The sequence below is a fragment of the Lacerta agilis genome, chromosome 7, assembly GCF_009819535.1.
Source record: "Lacerta agilis isolate rLacAgi1 chromosome 7, rLacAgi1.pri, whole genome shotgun sequence".
NCBI lineage: Eukaryota > Metazoa > Chordata > Lepidosauria > Squamata > Lacertidae > Lacerta > Lacerta agilis.
The window spans coordinates 6,223,448-6,245,636 of record NC_046318.1 but is presented as its reverse complement, the minus strand read 5'-3'; the positions used below and the strand labels follow the sequence as shown (position 1 = coordinate 6,245,636).

General features: G+C 42.0%; 1 protein-coding gene across 1 annotated transcript; it reads right to left on the bottom strand.

Moving 5' to 3' along the window:
- Nucleotides 1–857: 857 nt before the first annotated feature.
- Nucleotides 858–22,174, bottom strand: DZANK1 (double zinc ribbon and ankyrin repeat domains 1). The gene is made up of 17 exons (XM_033154263.1): nucleotides 22,105–22,174; nucleotides 20,932–21,054; nucleotides 19,517–19,670; nucleotides 17,261–17,378; nucleotides 15,952–16,048; nucleotides 15,175–15,299; nucleotides 14,380–14,493; nucleotides 14,133–14,225; nucleotides 13,017–13,236; nucleotides 11,730–11,833; nucleotides 9,068–9,142; nucleotides 6,924–7,020; nucleotides 5,380–5,474; nucleotides 3,770–3,850; nucleotides 2,467–2,594; nucleotides 1,809–1,883; nucleotides 858–1,095 (listed from the first exon to the last, which is right to left on the bottom strand). Exons 2-17 carry the CDS (start codon nucleotides 21,038–21,040, stop codon nucleotides 939–941), a joined length of 1,842 nt encoding a protein of 613 aa, XP_033010154.1. The 5' UTR covers nucleotides 21,041–21,054; nucleotides 22,105–22,174; the 3' UTR covers nucleotides 858–938.
- Between the last annotated feature and the right edge of the window lie 15 nt (nucleotides 22,175–22,189).

Below are 22,189 nucleotides of genomic sequence, written 5' to 3'. Positions count from 1 at the left end.
TAACCTGTCAAAATTCAGATTGGATATATATACAATAAAAAGGCTGTGTGCAGATTCTTAGGGACTCACATAACGGCATGAAATTTATAGGATCCCTAATGTAGTAATTCAATGCTAATAAAATGTTATGAGGTGTGCAATTAGCACATATGGCCGCCACCCTTTTTGAGGATATTTTGGCAATGAGACCTGAACGTGCTCCACACTTTAACACTCCAGGGTTAACAAGGGCAACCAAGGGAAATCAAATGCAATTTTATTGTATCAAAAAGAGAATTAGCATACATGCTACAGATGCTAAACAGGTATGTTGCAGGTATGTATCCAATTATTATATTGATACAGTCCATTATCAGGGATTTGTCTAGTACAGTGTTAATTCTCATTTGCATTTCCTCCTGGAAGGAAGTAGGTTAGGCCTGCCTGTGGCCATTCACATCTCCTGCTCATAAGTGTGATGATGATCAGGTGAGCAAGACATGCTGGCATCCTTATGTTCAAGGTGACCTTAGTCTGATGTCATGGTTTGTTAGTTTAATGCTAGATTTTGTCTATCGTGCAGGGGTTTAGTTAGAACTTTATTTTTCCAAAGGCAAGGCAAAATGACTTGCAACCAACCTCCCCCCCCCCCCCGGCATATTGATACATTAAAAGCATCCTGCCCGATTCTAAAAGGCCACAGATAGTTATAAGATCAAAGGCCTGGTTATACAGGAAAGGTTTTGCCTGGTGCCTAAATATATGCAATGAAGGAGCCTCCCTGGGGGAGAGCATTCCACAAACAGGAAGCTGCCACAGAAAAGGCCCATTCTCATGTTGCCACCCTCTGGACCTCTTGTGGAGGGGGCACATAAAGATGGGCTGCAGGTGATGATTGTAGGGTCCGGGTCGGTTCATTTGGGGAGAGGCGGTCCTTGAGGTATTGTGGCCCTGAGCCATTAGGTGGACTCTGCCCGTGTTGTGGAAGTTTTGTCTAACATCCTCTCTCCTAGCTTTCCAGCAAACAATGAAACTATTTTGTCAATGCCACTCTTCAGTGCCAAATCACAGGCTGACAGCCCTCTGGAATTCTTCTTCTTAATGTTTGCATTACATCTGTGGAAAAAAAGGCCTTTTATCAGGGATACCTCTACCCAATGCAACTGCCTTTCTCTGGCGGGTGGTCTGGGTGAGGGGGCGGCTGGTCTGGGTGTTGGAAACTTTCATTTCCTGGACCACGCTTCCTCCTCTCCAGTCACCTGCCCAAACTTCTCCTACTTTTTGGGGTGAGCAGAGAGTAAGTGGGCTTCTTTTTTCCTCTGTCTGGAAACCTCTTTCTTGCCTTTCATGCCTGACATCTCTGCCTCTTACCTAAGCAAGAGGAACTACTACCGTATTTGGAGGTGTGCTTTAAGGCTGCTCTTGGCATTGTCTCTGGAACTTTTCCCTGCTCAGCTTCTCCTTGCCAGGCAGGCAGATGGCACAGCTGGGATCCACCGCCAACTCAGGGGGGTCCCTGACTGCTGTGCCACTCGATCCCACTACTCATGCTACCATTGTCAAAGAAGAAAACCTGCAGCTGTAGCATATCACAATAACACGGCCTCATTGTGGGTGGACTGTGGACAACCAGTTAAAATTTCTTTTATAATGATGTATCTGTTAGAAGAATGGGGCCGAGTTACTAGGACCAACATCGCAGGGGGAACGTAACATCACAGGTTCCCTTAATCCAATGATACAATGTCTACTCTCTACTTATCCTCAGAAGTAGTAGGTGCTGGATGCACTCAGCACCCCTTTTTAAGCCAAGGTTTTTCCATACTTACCCTAACAATGCATCCATGCATTCCCATCCTTCCAATCCAAGTAAGACTGCTTCATGTAGAGCCGTATTGTTAAGCCTGTGTGGAAGTAGAGGGAGGAAAGCGGACAAGGTGTAAGAAACCTAGGCTGTCAACTGTAAGGTACTGCATACCAAAGTTCATTTCCTTCCTGGTTTGGAACTGACATTTTGATCGTCCCATGTCCCAGCTGCAGCATTCAGTGTGATTATGCAGCTTCCATATAAAATACACATTTCCACGTGAGATTAAATGTTTAAAAGGGGGTGGGGGGACAACTGTGCATTGGGAGAACGGCTGCACATTGGCATGGCATATTTCAAACAACCTGTTGACTGCTTCAGACAGCAGTGCAAGCCATGTGAACTATATAGGCATGTAAAAATGCCATTTAATTTCCCCCTAGTATTCAGAGTTACTTCACCAAACCTATATTAGGGATTACAAAGATAGGCCATCATAAAACACCCATATATAAAAAATGTAAAATATATACAAATAGCCATGTAAAAATATGTAACAAGGATTGTCATTGGAGTTTCTTCCTGCTAAAAAGTATTCAGAGTTCATTCTGTATGTTAACAGCTTCCATTTCCAAATAAACGACCAGACCAGTTAATCAGAATGAAGAAGGCTGACGTACGGTCTTGACTGATGGTCCATGTTGGCACCTTTCTGCACGAGAATGGGAATAACTTCATGATGCCTGTTCAGCACAGCCAGTGTTAAAGCAGGTTGGTCCTCGCTGTTGGTGCAGTTGGGGTCAGCTCCCTGGAGTGTATGGGAAAAGTAGAGAATCAAACATACCCCCCTTCCTTCCCTCTTTTAAGGTACTGGACATTACACATTGTTCAAATGGTATTTGAATTACAGGAAGATCTGGTTAATGTTAAGTAAAATTAAAACGTGTATAATAATAATAATAATAATAATAATAATAATAATAATAATAATAATAATAAATTTATACCCCGCCCATCTGGCTGGGTCTCCCCAGCCACTCTGGGCAGTGTATCTGAAGAAGTGTGCATGCACACTAAAGCTCATACCAAGAACAAACTTAGTTGGTCTCTAAGGTGCTACTGGACAATTTTTTAATATAAAATTACAAGTGTTAGAATATATACTAGGGTTGCCATATTTTAAAAAGTTGTTGACCTTTTTTTTTGCAAGATCTAAAAAAAAGAGAATTCCCCCCCCCATTTTCTCATCAAACAATAATTTCACATTACATCCACCAATCCAATCTTTCCATGCTCTGCCGAGCTCAAGAGTTCCTCCTCCCCCTTCAGCAAGCTTTCTATTACAACTCTATATCTTGCATTTATAACTTAAACTATAAAGTCCATGTCATAGGAATTATTTCAGTCCTGCTAGTGTCTTCAGAAGAGAGAACTTTTTGAGCTACTTTTAAGGAAATTCGCCAAAATCTACGCTTCCAACAGGGATTTCTGGACATTTAAGCGATTTCTGCCAGGACACTGTTTTCAATGGCTGAATCCTGGCAATGTGGTTCACATATCCACACACGCTTACTAACCTGGAGGAAAGAGGATTGAGCATAATAAGTGGTGGCTATAAAAGCAGGACTTGCTGACGATTCACATGCAGGAAGCAGGGAGAGGAACAAGGCCAAACTCACCAGCTCTCATCCCACATCCCCTTTACCACATGCAAATACTGTAATTTGTCTGAACTGTTTGACTAACATATGCCAGGGACACTTGTACATACAGAGGAAGAACTCTAAGTAGGTCACCTATTCAAGCTTATACCTGTTAAGTGAGTAGCATAAAGAACTATGTATCGACAATTTAGGTACCTTTATGGTATACATTACTGGATAGTTTGATTTTCTTTTGGGGAAATATTATTAAAGAAAAGAAACAATTGTATTCCTAATAGTTGAACAGAATGCTTCAGAATGCCACACTACTGAAACTTGCCTCGTCAATCAGTTGTTCTACTACGAAAGGTCGCCCTTGGCCTTTTGGACCCACTTCCTTCAGCAACTGCCTAGATTCAGTCTAGAAAAATGCAGAAACAAAATAGCCAATGCAGAATTATCTACAGGATGGTTTTTCCTTAAAGCAAACCCAATGGTACGCAGCCTGCATACATGTTTGTTATAAACAGCCATTTCTAAGGCAACAGAGATGCAATCCTACAGCCTGCTGAGTGGCATCAGGAACCTGCAGGTATGTCATTCTGCTCCTGGAAAGGGTGTTCCATGTGCAACAGGTGCCTGGCTACACCACCACCCTGGGCTACTGGCAGAAATGCTGTATTTCAAAGAATACCACACTGACCAAACAATGGCTGAGTGCCTATGAAAGCGACATGCCACAGATGGGTCGTGGGCATGGCTGGTGCATGCCACATCTGAAGCTCCATCAGTTACTCCATCCCTGAGGGCACAAAGTCTCATCTTGTCAAAGGCCAATATAAGTAATTGTCCTCACCCATAGCTGTCAACTTTCCCATTTTTTGCGGGAAATTCCAGTGCTGTTTCCCATTGCAAAAAAGGGAAAGTTGACAGCTGTAGCCGTTTCCCAATGCAAAAAAAAGGAATGTTGACAGCTCTGCCTCCCACAGAGATCAATGAAAGAAAACTGCTCCCCACATGCCAGACCGACCACTGCACACCCCCATCAGTATATCAACCCTCTTCAAGGTGACCTCAACCCCAAGTCAGGGGACAGGGCATGCAGAATGGAGCTGTACATTGATTGCCTGCTGGTGATGTCAGTTCTGAGTAATAGACGTCAGGATGGGTTTGTGGTGCCAGAATTGTGATGTACGTCAACGACACAAATCATCCCCTGGAACTCCTTTCGGTCAAGAGTAAAACGATGAGTTCATTGGAGCAAAGCAGCTTCGCTCCTAACAGAGGCGAGACATCCCACTGAAAATCGCCATTGGCTACATATTGGAGAGCCATCAGCCCCAGTTTCAGAACAGATTTGTTTCGCTATGGAAGACATCTTTCCCCAGAGCCATGGTGGAAAGAGTGGATATGATATTGAGGGAAGCCCTGTTCAGAAGGAACATCTGCAGGCACACCAAGGTACATGGCACACTTGCTCAGAGTCTCCAGTGACCATACTTGACCTCTTAAGTCAAGCATGCAAATTCCCGGGATTTGTATAAACAGTTCCGTTTGCACAAACAAAAGTGAGATTGGCAATGAGTACATGGCAGGCCAGCTGACGACTCACATGGAAGTGTGACCCAACAGCTCTTGTCAAATGTTTCCCGCACCCACCCACTTTGGTGCCAAGGCCAGGGATATTCTGCATGGCTTAACCAGGCATGCACCCGGTTCTTCCTGCTCTTCCTGTGGGATTGCTTTGGCTACCAAGACAAAAAAGGAAATGCCCTGATCAGAGCAGAAGTAGAAGGAAGGGAAAAGGCAATGGAAGTAAAAATATTTGCTGTACTTTTCCCTCCTCAAATAGTACTTTCCAGAAAAGAGTCATTTTTAAAACCAGCTTGATACTAACACTGCTTATGTTGCAGCATGGTGTTAACCACCATACTAAGAGAACATACATACAGTGAGCTTGTCTTCTTTTTCTAGACATGTCCCTGTTTTCATCATCCTTTTGACTTTCTCGCTGGGGCTTGGCACTCTTTGGCTCTCTTCTCGAGCTAAAATAGAGAAAGCTACAATGATGGCCATAGTACTGTATAGCAAAATAACATAGGAGCCCCACATAACAGCAGCATGAGCCAATTAACAAAAGTTTTTTGTTTATTGCAATATTCATAACAAACCCTGCAGTCTTCTCCCCCAAGAATATGTTCCGGTATTTCCACTGAGATGCCTGGTACGTTTTTCTTCTTTTTAAAGATGTATGGCTTTCTGACTTTGCTGCTGATCAAATTCTAATTTTCAGGTCAGTGAATACCTGAAGCTCTTGATGGAAGCGCCTTTCCCCTCCACACCAAGAAACCTAGGCAAGAGGTGTGCGAGCCACCACTTTTGGCTCTTGGTTTGTAGCTCACAGCCTGAGATATAGCAGCAGGCTTCATTTCCACTACCAAAGGGACCAGCATCTGAGATGGAACCAGCAGGCATCAGGTGAATTACAAGGCAAAGCCCCACGGGGGTCTTTGTGTTGAGTTGCTATAACTGATAGCCAAAGGCCTAGGAGAAGAGGAATGTTTTTGCCTGGTGCTTAAAGATATGCAACAAAGGCATCAGGCCAGCCTCCCTTGCTCCATAAGCAGGGAGCCACTGCAAAAAATGCCTGTTGTTCTGCTGCCGCCCTCTTGACGGTGCTCTGGACATGCCTTGAGACTCATCTGCTGTAACAACGGAGTCAAGATCCCGGTGGATGCGAGCGATTTTGTCCTCAAAATGCTTTGCAAACAAGTCACAGTGAGCTACCATTGGTTCCACCACCTCCTTTGGGCCAGACTTACACTACCTGGAAAAGCTCTGTTGGAGAGCACAACAAGGATGCAATGGAGGCAGCAAGTACGCCACTTTTGCTCGCTTCTCTGCCACTAGGTAGGCTCCATGATGAGCCCTCACAAGTGTTCGATTGCATTCAACTGCAGTTTTTCTCCACTCATGTTCAAGCAGTCTCCCAGCTTATTTCCTCATCCTAAGCTCTGAGTCTATCTCATGTATTAGTTCCACCTTTTAAGTTGAATTACTGAAATAAATGAACTTTTCCACGATATTCTAATTTTTTCGAGTTTCACCTGTATATCAGGAAGCCAAATTAGCTCCACAAAGCAGGAGAGAGTGCTCAGAGGAGATTGTGTCAATGGCCCAAGCCATTTGGCTGTTCCAGAGGTTGGTGAGGGCTTCGACAGGAGCGCCAGTCATATTAGCTGGAAAATCCCCCCAGAGCCACCTGGAAACCCATCTGAGGGTGGACTATCCTCATAGGTCCCTGGCTCTGCAGAGTGGAAAGGTGCTGAAAGCAGTGAAGGGTCTTTGGGAATACTATGCACTTGGGATCTACTTTAAGGTTTAATTTTCAGATGCGCTACGTGGTACATACTTTTTCTGGGTACAAGTCATCTTTGAAAATGTACAAAACAAGGATAGCATTCCTTTGAACCAAATCACACCAGAATGCTCACCCAGACTGGCTTGACTTTCATGTAATCCAGCTCTTTCTGCTTTCCTGGGGCTCAGTTCATGATAGCCAAATGTCAGTGGTTTATTGGTCAAAATATCCTGGAGAAGCATAAACAGTATATCATATTTCCAGTTACAGGTAGGTAGCCGTGTTGGTCTGCCATAGTCAAAACAAAATAAAAAATAAAAAAAATTCCTTCCAGTAGCCCCTTAGAGACCAACTAAGTTTGTTCTTGGTATGAGCTTTCATGTGCATGCACACTTCTTCAGATACACTGAAACAGAAGTCACCAGACCCATATATATATATATATGTGTGTGTGTGTGTGTGTGTGTGTGTGTGTATATATATCCCTTCTGAGTAATACCCCTCCCCACTCTCTCACTATATATAAGGGTCTGGTGAATTCTGTTTCAGTGTATCTGAAGAAGTGTGCATGCACACGAAAGCTCATACCAAGAACAAACTTAGTTGGTCTCTAAGGTGCTACTGGAATGAATTTTTGTATTTTTTATTTTGTTTTGAGTATATCATATGACAACCTTTGCCATACCAACATAAGCTATAATTCAACACAGTAGTTGTAAACTGTATTGCAAACTTTCTTGGTGAGAAGATTTGCTATGGCAGCTAAGCTTCTCTGAAAGACAATCTGCATACCACTGCTTATCCTTCCCTATGATGTGTAGCTACAGCAGGCATTGGGAATAATCTTAGGTGGAGTTTGCATGTTGCATAAAAATTTAAATAATAGTTTAAAGACAAACAATGGTTTAATTTGAATGAGCACCATGCTGGTGCACTCTGCTCAATGTTCTGCATCACTCCTCAATAGTTTTGGCTTGTTGAGTTGTCTGGGCTCATGGTTTGTTTCCTTTGAACAAACCAAAAGTGGCAAGCCAAGAGCAAATCTTGGTTTACAACTCATAGTGTGTAAGGAAGAAAACAGAATACAAGCCCACCCATAGCTATGAGGAAACAAACCATGAGCCTAGGTTCAGACTACATGACAAACCAGTCTCTGGTGTGTTTTATTCACAGCACAGGGGCAAGGGGAGAATGAACAAACTTTTGAGGAGCATCCACAACTACAACACCTGCTCATATTAATCTGTGTGGACTAATCCTTAATCAAACTCTCAATTCAAGCATGACAACAATCTATGTACTGGTTGTTACTGGAAGCTACAAAAATAAAAAGAACCATTGGAAGTAGATAAAACAAGTGATATGAACAGCAGTAGAATCCCTAAGACCACAAGACAACAGTGATATAGATTACATGTTTCTATTTTAAGTGAAAAAGACCAAGGAATAGAGAAAGGACCAATGTCCAGATGGCATAAGTGGAGAATTCTTCCAGGAATTTTATGGATTAATGGCACTTACATTGAACAAAAAATAATAATCAGTGAAGTAATAGTAATGCAGAATGCCTAATGTTGGGGAAAGTGCATTTAGTGATTATACAGTAATCTGGGAACAATCCTGAAAAGCACGAAACATTATAGACCTACCCCACTCCTGGATACAGACTATGATTTTGGTGGCAATATAAGCAGGAAGGATAAAGTGCTACCGGGATTTTGGAACAATATATAAAGGAAAATCGGGCATTATATTAGAAAGCACATTTGTTAGGAGAATCTGCTTACCCAGACTGTATTAAGAATGTGTCAAGAATGTTTGTGTAGGGAAAACTCACCCTCAGATTAGATAGCAAGTAGAAACTAATCCTCCAGAGTCAGCAATCTAGCTCTGATAATACAGGCATGCTTTTTCTCTGAGAATGTGAGCTCATTTCTGGACATGTGTAAAGCTAAGGCAAGGGAATAAGCCTAACATATAGTTTACAAAAAAGGTGGGAGGATAGATAGATAGATAGATAGATAGATAGATAGATAGATAAAAACCACCTCTGGAGGGTCACCCCTAATGTAACATGCTCTAAGGCAGCTGCACACAGATTCCTCAATGTTGAAGAAAGATTTCCCTAAAGGTAGATATTTGGAATACCACTGGTTTAAAAGAACTGCAATGAGCCTTGATTAGTCTAGTTGCGATTTACTGACTCCCAACTACCAATGGTTCTCATCATAGCACTGCAACCTTCCCATCTTTATCATCTTTGATTTCCACACTGACCTTATTTATAGCAAGTGCATAATTTATCTGGAGACTGACTTGATAGCTATCCTTGTGGACTGTAGCAGAAATAAGCTATAGAAGAAAAAAAATGTGATTAAGTTTTATTTTCTTCCTTTAAAAAGAAAAATAGCTATGATCCTTACACACATACACAAACAAACAAACAAACACACAGATATCACTTTCAAAAAAGATTTTTCAAATCAGTGTACAATACAGCTAGGTCATATATAAAACCAGTTAAAATCTTAGTTGAAAAGAAAAGCAGAATAGCAGTTAAGAAAAATAAATCACATATGTGACATATCAGGAAGGCTAACCATGGTACTCCGACGTCAGAGGGAAACATGATTTGGAGAAGGGAAGAAATGTTTTGGTGTTTTTTATAATAATGTTACGATTATAATATCTTTTAAGGTTGGAATTAGAAGCAATATCTGCAATAGTTTTATTTAGTTAAGAGAAAAAAGGATATAAGAAGTCAAGATTTAGAATATGATTTTATGTGATAATAATATGTTGAATGATATAAGATGTATAAGATGTTTATTTGAAGTTTAAGATTTATGGTGAATGATTGTTAAATTAGTGACAAAGCTACTTAAAAGTAAATTAGAATTCGAACGCAGAAGAGAGAACGGGGGAAGTCCCCCCAAATAAGATTTAAAATGAGATTATAAGTAATAGATTCCTGTGTTCTTGTTTGGTTGAGGTATGTATTAGTTTTTTTTTGTTAGTTTTTTTGTATTTGTTTTTTATGTGGATTGAATGTGTTTATTTGTTGTTGTTTTTACAGAAAACCAATAATTTTTTTATTAAAAAAAGAAAAGAAAAATCAGCAGTACAAAGCATTTTGAGATGAGTCTTGACCAGCTGGCAAGAAGATACCAAGGAGGGGACCAAAACACCACCTGCAGAAAGGTATTCCACAATGTCAGAGCTGTAATGGAAAAGGCCCTACTTCTCGCAGAGGCTACTGTGGTCTCAACACAAGATGGAATCTGAAGGGCTCTACTTCTAGTTCTTTTTAATGTGGAGGTTCAAGTGGCTGACAGGCAGGGAAGAAAAGGGTACTTCAGAGATCTTATCAGGAACTGGTCATTTATGGTTTGGAAGGTCAAAACCAGCACCTTGTATTGGTTGCAGAAACTGGCTACCAAAAATAGGTGATATACGATTATGCTGACTCAAGCCCATCAAGAGGCAAGCAGGAACATTTTGCACCTGCCAAAGTTCCTGAACTATTTTTTAAAAAATCAGCTTCAAGTGGAATGCACTGCAGTAATAAAGATAAAGGTAAAGGGACACCTGACCATTAGGTCCAGTCGTGTCCGACTCTGGGGTTCTGGCACTCATCTCGCTTTATTGGCCGAGGGAGCCGGCGTACAGCTTCTGGGTCATGTGGCCAGCATGACTAAGTCACTTCTGGCGAAACCAGAGCAGCGCACGGAAACGCCATTTACCTTCCCGCCGGAGCGGTACCTATTTATCTACTTGCACTTTGACGTGCTGTCAAACTGCTAGGTTGGCAGGAGCTGGGACCAAGCAACGGGAGCTCACCCCATCGCGGGGATTCAAACCGCCGACCTTCTGATCGGCAAGCCCTAGGCTCTGTGGTTTAACCCACAGCGCCACCCGCATCCCTGCACTGCAGTAATATCCTCTGGTAAAACCAAGGTATCTAGGGTCTATCTTTCAGTAGCAGTGCAGTTGTTGAATCAGCCAAACCTAAAACTAAGGCATCCAGGAGCAACACCAGGCTCAGTAGTATGTTCTACTGGCAAACCCAACCCTCACAGGAGAATGGAGAATGTGATCCCATCCAAAACGGGCATGACCGCAGCCAAGTGGACTACTGAGCCCCCTTTATCATCAACCCTTTTATCATTAACTCTTACAACTGGCTTGATTATTAACCTTCTCCATCTCAAGGTCTCCCTGATCAAAATGATGACAGCATGCTCCCAATACTAACATGCTCTTGGGGTCCAGTATTATCACCTACAATGATTCTGTGGATGAGTCTGCCTCTTTGGGTATTTCTTGCTTGCTGGACTCAAATGCTCTTTTTGGCACACAGAGAGACACCACCTCCAATATGTCCTTCCCATGAAGTTGATACCCAGAGACAAAACTGTGCCCCACTGGTTCTTCCCATTCCATCAGGTTTCCATTATGTCCCATCTAGGCTTGGCGGCTTCTAGCATTACTGTATAAACATTAGTAAACGGTCTCTCTCTCTCCAAGCATCTTTTGCACCTGCAGAGCTTTGGCCTCTCTTCAGTCTGATGAAAAGAATACTACATAATGCAGACTGCTTGAGTCAGCAAGAGACTTAAAATTGGCCAGCTAATTTATAAATCTGGAGACCCGTGGAATTTAGAAATCTATGAAAAGCAATTTGGATATCCATCCTAACATCCACCTCCTCATTCTCACTGAGAAAGTGATATAAAACAAATCCAGATACCAACTTCTCTCACCAGTTGCATGGAAAAAAGGACTGTCTCCCTTCTTCTCAGCAAGCCTCTATTATTATTATTTTTTTAAAAAGCCAAGTCATCTCACCTTTTGCCTTAAATCACTACCCTAATTCCCTTTATGCATCAGCATCACAGGAGAAAGACTAGAGCCATAAAAGGTCCTTTCTTCCTCTTACCTTCCCCATTTGAGGTTCTCCAATCAAAGTCCTGAACTCCAGATTGTTCTGTGTGTAGCTTCGGAGGTGTGCACAAACATGATCTAGTTGCTTCCTCCAGTAACCTGAATGAAGGAAATTAGACTGAACATATCAAGCTCATTGGTGTTACAGAGTAGCTCAAGAAAGAGGGTCCTTGTAAACTGGTGGCTCTTGAATAGAATAAAATAGATCAGATCTTTATTGTCATTGTTCCCTTGCAGGAAACAACGAAATTCCTTGGTTGCTATATCAACTCAAATAAGGCACTCCACATAATTTAAAAAATACAGATCAATATATCCTCGTTGCAGACGCGAAGACCCTCACAATTTAAGCAGTACTTGCTCTGTAGTTGAATAGATAACATATCCTGTCGACTGTAAATAAGTCTATTTTGGCAGGACAAAAAAGCCAAATTTTGAGAAGAACAATAACCAGCCGCTGTGTCTGCATGCGCCGCCATCTTGGTGATTTCTAATCACATTTCCCCCCCCCCCCTTCTATAGCTTATTTCGGCTACAGTCCACAAAGATAGCTATCAAGTCAGTGTGATGACTTGCAGGTGATTTCTAAAATTTGTCATAAACACAACAGTAGTACATTAGTGGTGGATCCACATTTTATTGGTTGTCCTGTGATGCTTCCCCAATGTTATTACACTATTGCTTGGGTGGGTGGGCAACAAAATGAGACAAAGGAACAAAAAGATTTCAGCAGGAAGGCTGCGGGACATGCACTGATTGGAAACGAAGCCTGACTGTCCTTGAAACTTTTGCAGGCACAAACAGTATTGAAAGTGGGACTGCATATAATGGCCCTGATGAACACAAACAACAGAGAGGGGGACCCTGTCTCCATTTTCCAGGAACTTATTGGGCCAAATCTCCCCTCCCTCCGTACTTTCCCTAAGCAGCCAGATTGAAAACCTTGGCGTTTGTTATTTATTTTGTGTTCAAACATTTATTTTCCCTTCATTAAAAATAATTTCTCCAAGGTGGGTAACAAAACACCTTTAAAAATAAATAAACTGGGAATCCCCCAGAGGGTATGGTTAATTGGGCAGCATACGATAATTAAAATCCCCCAATCAAAATCAATCACATATCAAAAATACTGTAGAACATACCAGCATCAAAATCTAAGAACCTGCATAAAGAAACTGAACCTACTACAAAAAGGTAGCCGAAGGTTGCTGTAAGCACGATGACTCAAGTTCTTCATCTGCAAAAGTGTCTAGGAGTAGGAGTGAAGAGGTTGACAGATTACCTCTTCCAGGACTGATGGCTGTGAGCAGAGGCTTGTGATACTTTGTCTCATTCAATTTTTCCTTTTGAGAAAGGAGCTCACTTTCTTTCTTCTCTAGAAATTTGACGGATGGGTAGAACAAGCCAATGGTTTGAGTTCCTTGCTCTTTTTTCTCTATTAAATTAGGTATTGATGGTGGCAATGAAATGACTGATTGCTGCCTGGTCTGCAAGCTGTTGCTCTGTTAAAGACAGGTTCTATTATAGGTAAAAAGGCTGACACAGCTTATCAGATATACACATAAAATCCCACCAATATATCTTCCCTAAATAAAATTAAAATGTTTTCTGAAGAAACTCCGACATTCTCTATCTGATCCAGTGGTCTGAACATATATTTGCACTCACCTTTTAGAGGGTTCAAAACACAGAAGTGCCTCCTGCAGATACTGTCTCATCAGTATCATAGTCTAGATAGATGTGCATCATAAATGGCTTATATTTGTTCACTGTTATTTATTTTAGACATAGGCTATAACAAAGTGCAATATACTGGCTTATTTTAAAGCAGACTCTTTTTCATTTTCAGCATAAGGCACATAGAAAATTCCTCTTCAGTCTTTATTACATGCTGGTCCCACTATCAGAACACTCGTTCTCCGAAAACTTAAGTTACCCGAATCCAAAAAGGTATATCCAAACCTTGCTACACAAGTGGCTCATTCAGATATCTGAACAGCCAGAGTTTGCCCACTTTCTTACTTGTTTGGATTTTGCTGGTCAGCAGCAGCCATTTCAGGCAGAAAGCCCCACTGAACCCAGTGGAACTTAGATATGTACAGGATTGTGCAGCTGTCTGCATGACTTTCCTTGAGCTACTGATAGGGGATTCAATGCACTAGAAAGTGATCTGTAGGCACCCAAATGAAATGCAGTTCTGTGTACTAGCAGTCTTATTTATGCGGCAGACCTGGTTTTGATACTAAGGCTTTCATTCTATTATGCAAATTATACAGTAAGTAATCTGTAAAATATTTAAAGGCATCTCATTTGAACCAGATGACTGAGAAACTTGTCAAGTGGTCCTGGGCCTCTCAGATTGCTTGTGTGTGATTATTTTGTGCGGAAATTTCCTTACCATTTGCGCTTCTGGAAATTGGATCCCACAGACCACACACTGCGTAATGCAAATTGGATTTCCTGCTCCACACACACAGTAGATTACTTTGCCCTTTGGATTATAGAACAAGCACATTTCAGTAAATGTAAGTGTCAAGCAACGTAGGAATAAATCAGGTATTATGTTCGCACTGCTGCAGCAGGACCGCCCCCCCCAGACTGTTTCTATACAGAATTTTTTAATTTTTACATCAACTCTGAGCTACCTTTTGGCGGATGCTGCCTTGTTCTTGCAGCCGTGGAGTCATCAGAGCTTCACATACGATACATGTTGGTGAGTTCCTTGGCACCATAGTCTGGCATTTGTTGCACAATTCCATCTGCAGGAAAATAACAGACACATTTGTACCCATCTTCTTGCCAACCCAGGACATTAATCCTAAAACTTTGAAAGGGGAGAACCGTCAAAATCTGTGGAATGAATCACAGGTTAAAAGTAAAAAAAGAAATTTCACATGCATAGCAACGGGACAAAAAAAGGCAACAGCAGCCAATCACCTCAAGACTTTACTGTTTCAGCACACCTGTCTATGAAATTAATTCCTGGTGAAGTAGTGTCCACTAAGAAAAAGTCGAGATCTGCAAATCCTTTCTAACACTACTTCTTTATAGAAGCCAGTGCAAACGCTTAACATGATCCTCTAGCACAGGGGTCAGCAAACTTTTTCAGCAGGGGGCCGGTCCACTGTCCCTCAGACTTTGTGGAGGGCCAGACTGTATTGGGGGGGGGGGTTGAACAAATTCCTGTGCCCCACAAATAACCAGAGATGCATTTTAAATAAAAGCACACATTCTACTCATGTAAGACCACCAGGCAGGCCCCACAAATAACCCAGAGGTGCATTTTAAATAAAAGGACACATTCTACTCATGTAAAAACACGCTGATTTCTGGACCGTCCACGGGCCAGATTGAGAAGGCGATTGGGCCGGATCCGGCCCCCGGGCCTTAGTTTGCCTACCCATGCTCTAGCATTTGACCCAAGTAGCCACTTTCATTACCTGAGATTGAGGCATCCATGTGGCAGAATGAGACTTTTCTCCATCACTTGAGGTATTCAAGTAATTTTTCAACATATGTGTTCCAATGATTTGTGAGGGCACGAACGATTTTTCTTTTGACAAGCCTAAAATTACACACACATTTCATTTTATTACTTTTCAATATCACACTTCAAAAGAATGTTAACCTTGACTAACTGTGTAAAACGTATCTAAAGCATGTTCTGGAATGAAATAAATTAGAGTCAAGAAGAGAGTTGAATCAATGACTAATTCACATATACCAAAATACATACATGGAAATAATAATGTATACATGCTGCCCTGTAGTTTAGACTTTTGTTGTTTTAATCCCTATTTATATAATTATCTTGATAGTCTGTTCAATGCTTCAAAAAGTGTACTAGGTGTGTAATAATGATCTGGTCCACTGGTGTTATTCCATATGGACGACGTTTGCCTGCAACACAAAATACCAAGGAGGCGGTTGTATGCTTTGGGTAAGTATGCTAATCAGTTGTATACGGTAAACTGGTAGCCTAAAACTTACTAAAAACTAGAGTGATAAAGCTGCACAAAGTCAAATTTACAGCGCTGCCAATTTCACTGGTAATTTTGATACAAAATTAAAGTGGCAATATCCAAGGGAGTAACTTTTGAGTACAGAAAAAAATGGGTTCAGGAACTTATCCATAAAGCTCGTGTGCTACCAGTTCAAATTCTTTGAACCAGTGACCTTTTTGGAGTTCTCTCAATTCTGGATTTAACACACAGTACCTTGTAATTCCAGTGCTACATCATGCAAATGGAAGCTGCTGTCAGCACTCGGTTCTTTCTTTCTTAGTTTCACATGAGACAATTCATCTTCCATCTCCTAAGAACAAAGATTCTGATCTATAATCCCATATACATATTTTGGTCTGTTGCACATGCTCCAGCCATTCTGAAAGGACTCTTATCAGCATGCTTTTGTAATAGGCCTTGTGGTTGGAATGAAGGAGGAAATTGGGAATGGGGCAAGGCAGCAAGTGACAAGATACAGGTGAAACTCGGAAAATTAGAATATCGTGGAAAGGTTCATTTCTTTCAGTAATTCAACTTAAAAGGTGAAACTAATATATGAGATAGACTCATGACATGCAAAGCGAGGTATGTCAAGCCTTTATTTGTTATAATTGTGAGGATTATGGCGTACGGCTGATGAGAACCCCAAATTCACAATCTCAACTTTGGGGTTTTCATCAGCTGTACGCTATAATCATCACAAATAAAGGCTTGACATACCTCGCTTTGCATGTCATGAGTCTATCTCATATATTAAACTCCAGTAGCTAATGAAAACAATTGCTTACATAAATGGACTTTTCCACAATATTCTATTTTTTTGAGTTTCACCTGTATGTCTGCATCTGTGGACACCCTACACATTGTGCTATCTATAAACAACACGATCCCTGCATCTGTTGGCATAAATTGCTACAACATCTCATGTATGCAATGAAATGTTCCACTTAATCTTTGTATTATCTAGGTACAATCTACAATCCAGAGACATTTCAGGATTCCATCCATTTTTTTATTTCAGAGTCATAATTTGACTAGGCATGGAATGGAAGAAGCCAAATTTGACTGTAAACTTGCTCCATGGGGGTTCTGATAACTTACTTGAATAGATGCTTCCCCTGTAAAATCCTGAGTTACTTTGAGTTAACTAACCCAGTGCACTAGTGGAAGCCAGTGGAAGAACTCCTGGCAGGTACAATGGGGCTTTCTCTCTCTCTTCTCCCACAAATCCACTCTGGAGGGTCAGGAGAACTCACAGAACAGCACTTGAGAGAAGGAGAGGGGAGATTGTTCCATCTGGCAAACAAAAAATGGTCATGCTGATGGAACAACTATGTTAGTGTGACATTGAATTCTACTTTTTGTTTCCAGTACCTCAATGTTGTCTGAAGCTCCCCTCATGGATCTCTCCAGCAACAAGAAGTGGAGTTTTAAAAAAAATATTATGCTGCAAGGCCTTCATATTTAACAGCATTAATTATTCATAACACTTTTCAGTAGATTTAACATTCTTATAACTTGCCTGACTGACGAGATCTTCCAGGAAATTCTCATGATCATCTTCATCAGGTACATGTACGTTGGGAGTGACATATTCTACTACAAATACTTTTGTTACAACGGTACTCTCTCTGCCGTCTCTGTAAGTTAAGAATGAAGAAACTCTAGACCAGACCTGCATGATTTGTGTCTCACATAAGGGATTCTCTTCTTTTTGCTGCCTCTGGTAAATGTATAAGAATTTGGCTTTGCGGGTCACCTCTGTGTTCTAACACAGTAGAAAAATAATAGGTAAATAAGGATTAAATGTGTTTCAACTTTATTACTTAATTTTTTAAAAAATTATATTTTCCCTTTAAGTCCTCAAAGGGACTCCTCAATGCAGCTAACAATAATCAAAGTTGAACCAAACCAAAACCAAGCCATAAAATAAACAATAACACAAAATAACATCCCACCAATACGGAACAGAAACAGTAGTAGTAATTTCCACATGGAGGTATACATTCTCACATTGATGGGAGGTTGGACTACTAGACGATTCTCAGGGTCCCTTCTAGCTCTACAATTCTATAGTTCTATGATTCTATGCTTCAATCTCATAAAACTTTACCTCTTTTGATCTCTATCATGGCCCTAACAGAAATCTATTGGCTGAAGCTGCTCTTTGCATTTGGCACAGTCACAAAGGCTCTGTATACCACATTTTTTGCTCCATAGGACGCACCGGACCATAGGGCGCACCTCAATTTTAGAGGAGGAAACAAGAAAAAAAAAATATTTTTTCTGCTTTTCCTCCTCTAAAAGCCCTGGTTTTTTTTGAGGATCAGCTAAAAGTTTTGCAGCTTTTTTGCAAAGGGAAAAGCCCTGGTTTCTTCAGCATCAGCTAAAAGTTTTGCAGCTTTTTTTTGCAAAGGGGGGAAAAGCAAAGCTCCTTTTGCAAAGGGGGGAAAGCAAAGAGGAAAAGCCCCGTTTTTATGGGGTTTAACTCACATTTCTGCAGCTGCTAAAGGAAAGGGAGCCTTTTCTACAGTTTCCAGACAGATAATCTAATCAGCCAGTCACATGTCGCTGGGGAAACAAACAACCTCCCTCTGTAGCACATTCAACAATGGAGGGCGGGGCTGAAAGGGAGCCGGGACTCTTATCTCTCTCCCGATCTCTTGCTGATCAGCTGCTGAGCGGGGTCCTTTCAACACCCCCTTTTCTCTTTGTAAAATAAAAAGCACGATCCTCTTTTGGCCCCTGGGCAATTCAGCTCCAGGGACCACCATTCGCTCCATAAGACGCACAGATATTTTCACTTACTTTTTAGGAGGAAAAAAGTGTGTCTTATGGAGCGAAAAATATGGTAATTCCACCTTGTGGATGGCACCCTCAAGTGCAACTCACGACCCCAACCTTTCACTAGTACTTTAGTCTCTTATTCTGGAGATGGGGAAACTTACAGACTTTCTCCAGTCACTATGGGGAGGAAGAGCCAGCCCAACTTCGCCTGGTTGCCCAAATCTTGGGCGTGTATTGTTGGAGCAACCTCATGGGAGATAAACATTAGAGTGACCTACAGTGACAGGTAAACCTTCAGCATCACAGTGTTGGACTAGGTCTGGGGAGACTTTGGGCTAGTCACTATCGCTCAGCCTAACTACAGGGCTGTTGTGAGGATAAAATAGAAGGCAGGAGAACCAACTAATGGAGTGGACACCTGGAGCAGCATGAGGCAGGAAACCTTCAGAGATTTGTGCTTGGGGAAATAATTTCTTTGTCTGGAAAGGGAAGAGGTGTGAGTTGGAGGGGTCTTGTCTTGGGCTCTTCTTAACCAAAGAGAAAACACAATTGTGTATCGGGGAGCAGTGATACTTTGTATTTGCCTATCCAGACTTCAAGCAAGGGAGTCTTTGGGCCACAAAAATTCTAAAAGGGCAGGCAGGGTTACAGTGTCAGCGAAGAACTGCTTTAAAATGTACATACCAGCTTTTGAGACACGATTTGTGTTGAGACAGTGGAAAAGAAAAGTTAAACTTCCTTTACCCCCAGACTGCTCAGGCTTCCCCTTGGTTGCTATTTACATAATTTAAAAAATGTATACTTCAATGGTGTTAATGCAATTAGTCACATCTACTGGTAGTTTAGCTTTAAATTATAACACAGGGTAGTATTTCACCCATATTTGTTATATATCAAAGAGGATAACAAAAAAAATGTAATTGCTGTCAATACACACACGGTCTAAATCTGCCTTTGTTTAAAAGATGGATTACATGGTGACAATACTTACTTTGTAACTGCCAGTGCCTTAATTGTTATTTTCCCATCTGGTAATGTGATTGGCCCATTATACTTAAAAGTATTATGATCTCTGTAATTAAGTTTCCTAAAGAGTTGTGGTTTACTTCCATCAATAGTATAATATATGGTGACATCAGGGGTATCTGAAAGATGAAAAAAAGATGTTATCCCTTCTCCCTAAAAACAATAATTTCTATATGAAAATATTCCTTAAAAAATACAACCCACAAATTTAAATCACAAGAATAGACTTCCTGCGAGCAGATGTCTATCTCCCCCTTAAAGACCATGAATACATTTTTCTCTGTACATAAAAATGCACACAGAGCAGTATCCAGCTGCAATCTATACAGCCTAGAAGCAAGCTTTCCCAAAGATTAGTACCTGCAAGTTGCAACCTACAACAGCCGCACCAAATAGGATTGCCTGTGTTTTAGTTAGGCGGAAACTGTAGCCTTGTTGTGCTTCTCGCACTGAGGGAACCGCCAGAAGGCCCTCGGTGCTGGATCTCAGTGTCTGGGCTAAACAATGGGGGTGGAGACGCTTCTTCAGGTATACTGGGCCGAGGCAGTTTAAGGCTTTAAAGGTCAGCACCAACACTTTGAATTGTGCTTGGAAAAGTAATGGGAGCCAATGTAGGTCTTTCACGACTGGTGTTATAGTGTCTTGGTGGCCACTCCCAGTCACCAGTCTAACTGCTGCGTTCTGGATTAGTTGCAGTTTCCGGGTCACCTTCAAAGGTAGCCCCACATAGAGCGCGTTGCAGTAGTCCAAGCAGGAGATAACCAGAGCATGTACCGCGAGACAGTCTGCGGGTAGGTAGGGTTTCAGCCTGCGTACCAGATGGAGCTGGTAGACAGCTGCCCTAGACACAGAATTGACCTGCACCTCCATGGACAGCTGCGAGTCCAAAATGACTCCCAGGCTGCGCACCTGCTCCTTCAGGTGCACAGCTTTCCCATTCAGTACCAGTGAGTCCCCCACACCTGCCTACCCCATCCCCCAAAACAGTACCTCTAACCACTGTTTATATGCTGCCCCAGATAAATGCCTGTAGTGGTTTGGACAAGAGCCAACAGGTGTGATTCTTACCTTTGTACAGTAGGCTACATTCATTTATTCATTCATTCACACTCCTATGCACCCCTCTCTCCATCCAGGACAAACAACAAGCATTATCACAGTTCAAGAACATGCAACCCTCTCGCCCAGAAGGGTTTGGGGGCAGAGCTGGAATGAAGTGTGATCTAGGAAGAAGTGTGGCGTTGGTAGCACCCTAAAGTCCATTTAGAGAGGCTTGGAGGGCTGTGTTTCGTCTCTGGGCCTGAGGTTCCCCACCAGCAGTGTGTGTGTTGCACATAGAAAATGAAACATATAGCATGCATTCTGAGCTGTTGCAAATACCCGATTTGATCTCTATAAGTGTATTTGTATCTATTTCATGTTTAGCTCTGCCTGGTGTTGAAAGTCGTAGTGGTATAATTTGAGGCACTAAGATGGATCCAGCAGTCATTTTTTCCTCAAGGTCTATTGGAACAAAGCAAAATATTATTATTTTGAACACAACAATGCAGTAAGTAATACATATGTACATCCTCTCGAAGAATGAGGCTGCAATCCTATTCATACTTACCCGACAGTAAGCCCACTGTAGCCAGTGGGATTTACAGTAATTCTAAATAGAAATGGTTATGATCTCAATTGTGCATGCTATGAATTGCAGAAGGATTGCTGTAAACTTCTCCTTTTGGGATCCTTGAAAGGCTGTTTGCATGCCAATATCTTCCAGGGAAGCTCAGTGGCACTGTCTGAGGTGCCCTTGCTGAGTCAACGAGATAGGTCACCTGGATCTAGGCTCTGCAACAGGTGCTAGGAATCTTTCGACCCCCCAGATGCTAACGAACTACAATTCCCATCACCCACAGCAAGCATCCTCAATGGCCAGTGTTGCTGGGAGCTGAACAAAATAAAAATTTCTTTCCAGTAGCACCTTAGAGACCAACTAAGTTTGTTCTTGGTATGAGCTTTCGTGTGCGTGCACACTTCTTCAGATACAGTGTGCATGCACACAAAAGCTCATACATACCAAGAACAAACTTAGTTGGTCTCTAAGGTGCTACTGGAAAGAAATTTTTATTTTGTTTTGACTATGGCAGACCAACACGGCTACCCACCTGTAACTGGGAGCTGAAGTTCAGTAACGTCTGGAGGGCCAGAAGTTCTCCACACCTGCTCTAGATATCTCTCATTCTGGAGGCTCACTTGGCCCCCTTTAGTTTCAGTCTTCAAAAATATCGCTAGAACCGTTCAGTCTGAGCCTCAGAATTTGATCGTGATTATCCTGTTTTCAGTAAGCTTTTAAAAAAACACAAACCAATTTCATCATTGTTTTCTTATGTTCTAAGCGGCGTCCCTGGAGGAAACTGGGGGGATAGAAAACCAAGCACCACCCTTCGTCCTGTATCTATTACGGTCCTCGTCACCGGGGAAAACCACCACTGAAGAGCCCCGGAGCCACCGCCCTTCTTCCCCCCCGGCGAACGAGGCAGCCCCAGCCGCCCCTCAGGCGACACTCACCGGCGGCCTCGCTCCGGGCCCAAGGCACGTCCGTCGCCACGGCAACCGCAGCCTCTCTTTCCAGCCAGCCCCGCCCCGGACGGGC

Excerpts from the sequence above, each read along its gene's own strand:
- DZANK1 (XM_033154263.1), bottom strand. The coding sequence starts at position 21,040 with ATGACTGCTGGATCCATCTTAGTGCCTCAAATTATACCACTACGACTT. Across the intron at positions 19,671-20,931 it reads ACTTATAGAGATCAAATCGG|ATACCCCTGATGTCACCATA; the intron begins GTATTTGCAACA and ends TTCATCTTTCAG. Across the intron at positions 13,237-14,132 it reads AATTTCCAGAAGCGCAAATG|AGCAACAGCTTGCAGACCAG; the intron begins GTAAGGAAATTT and ends TGTCTTTAACAG.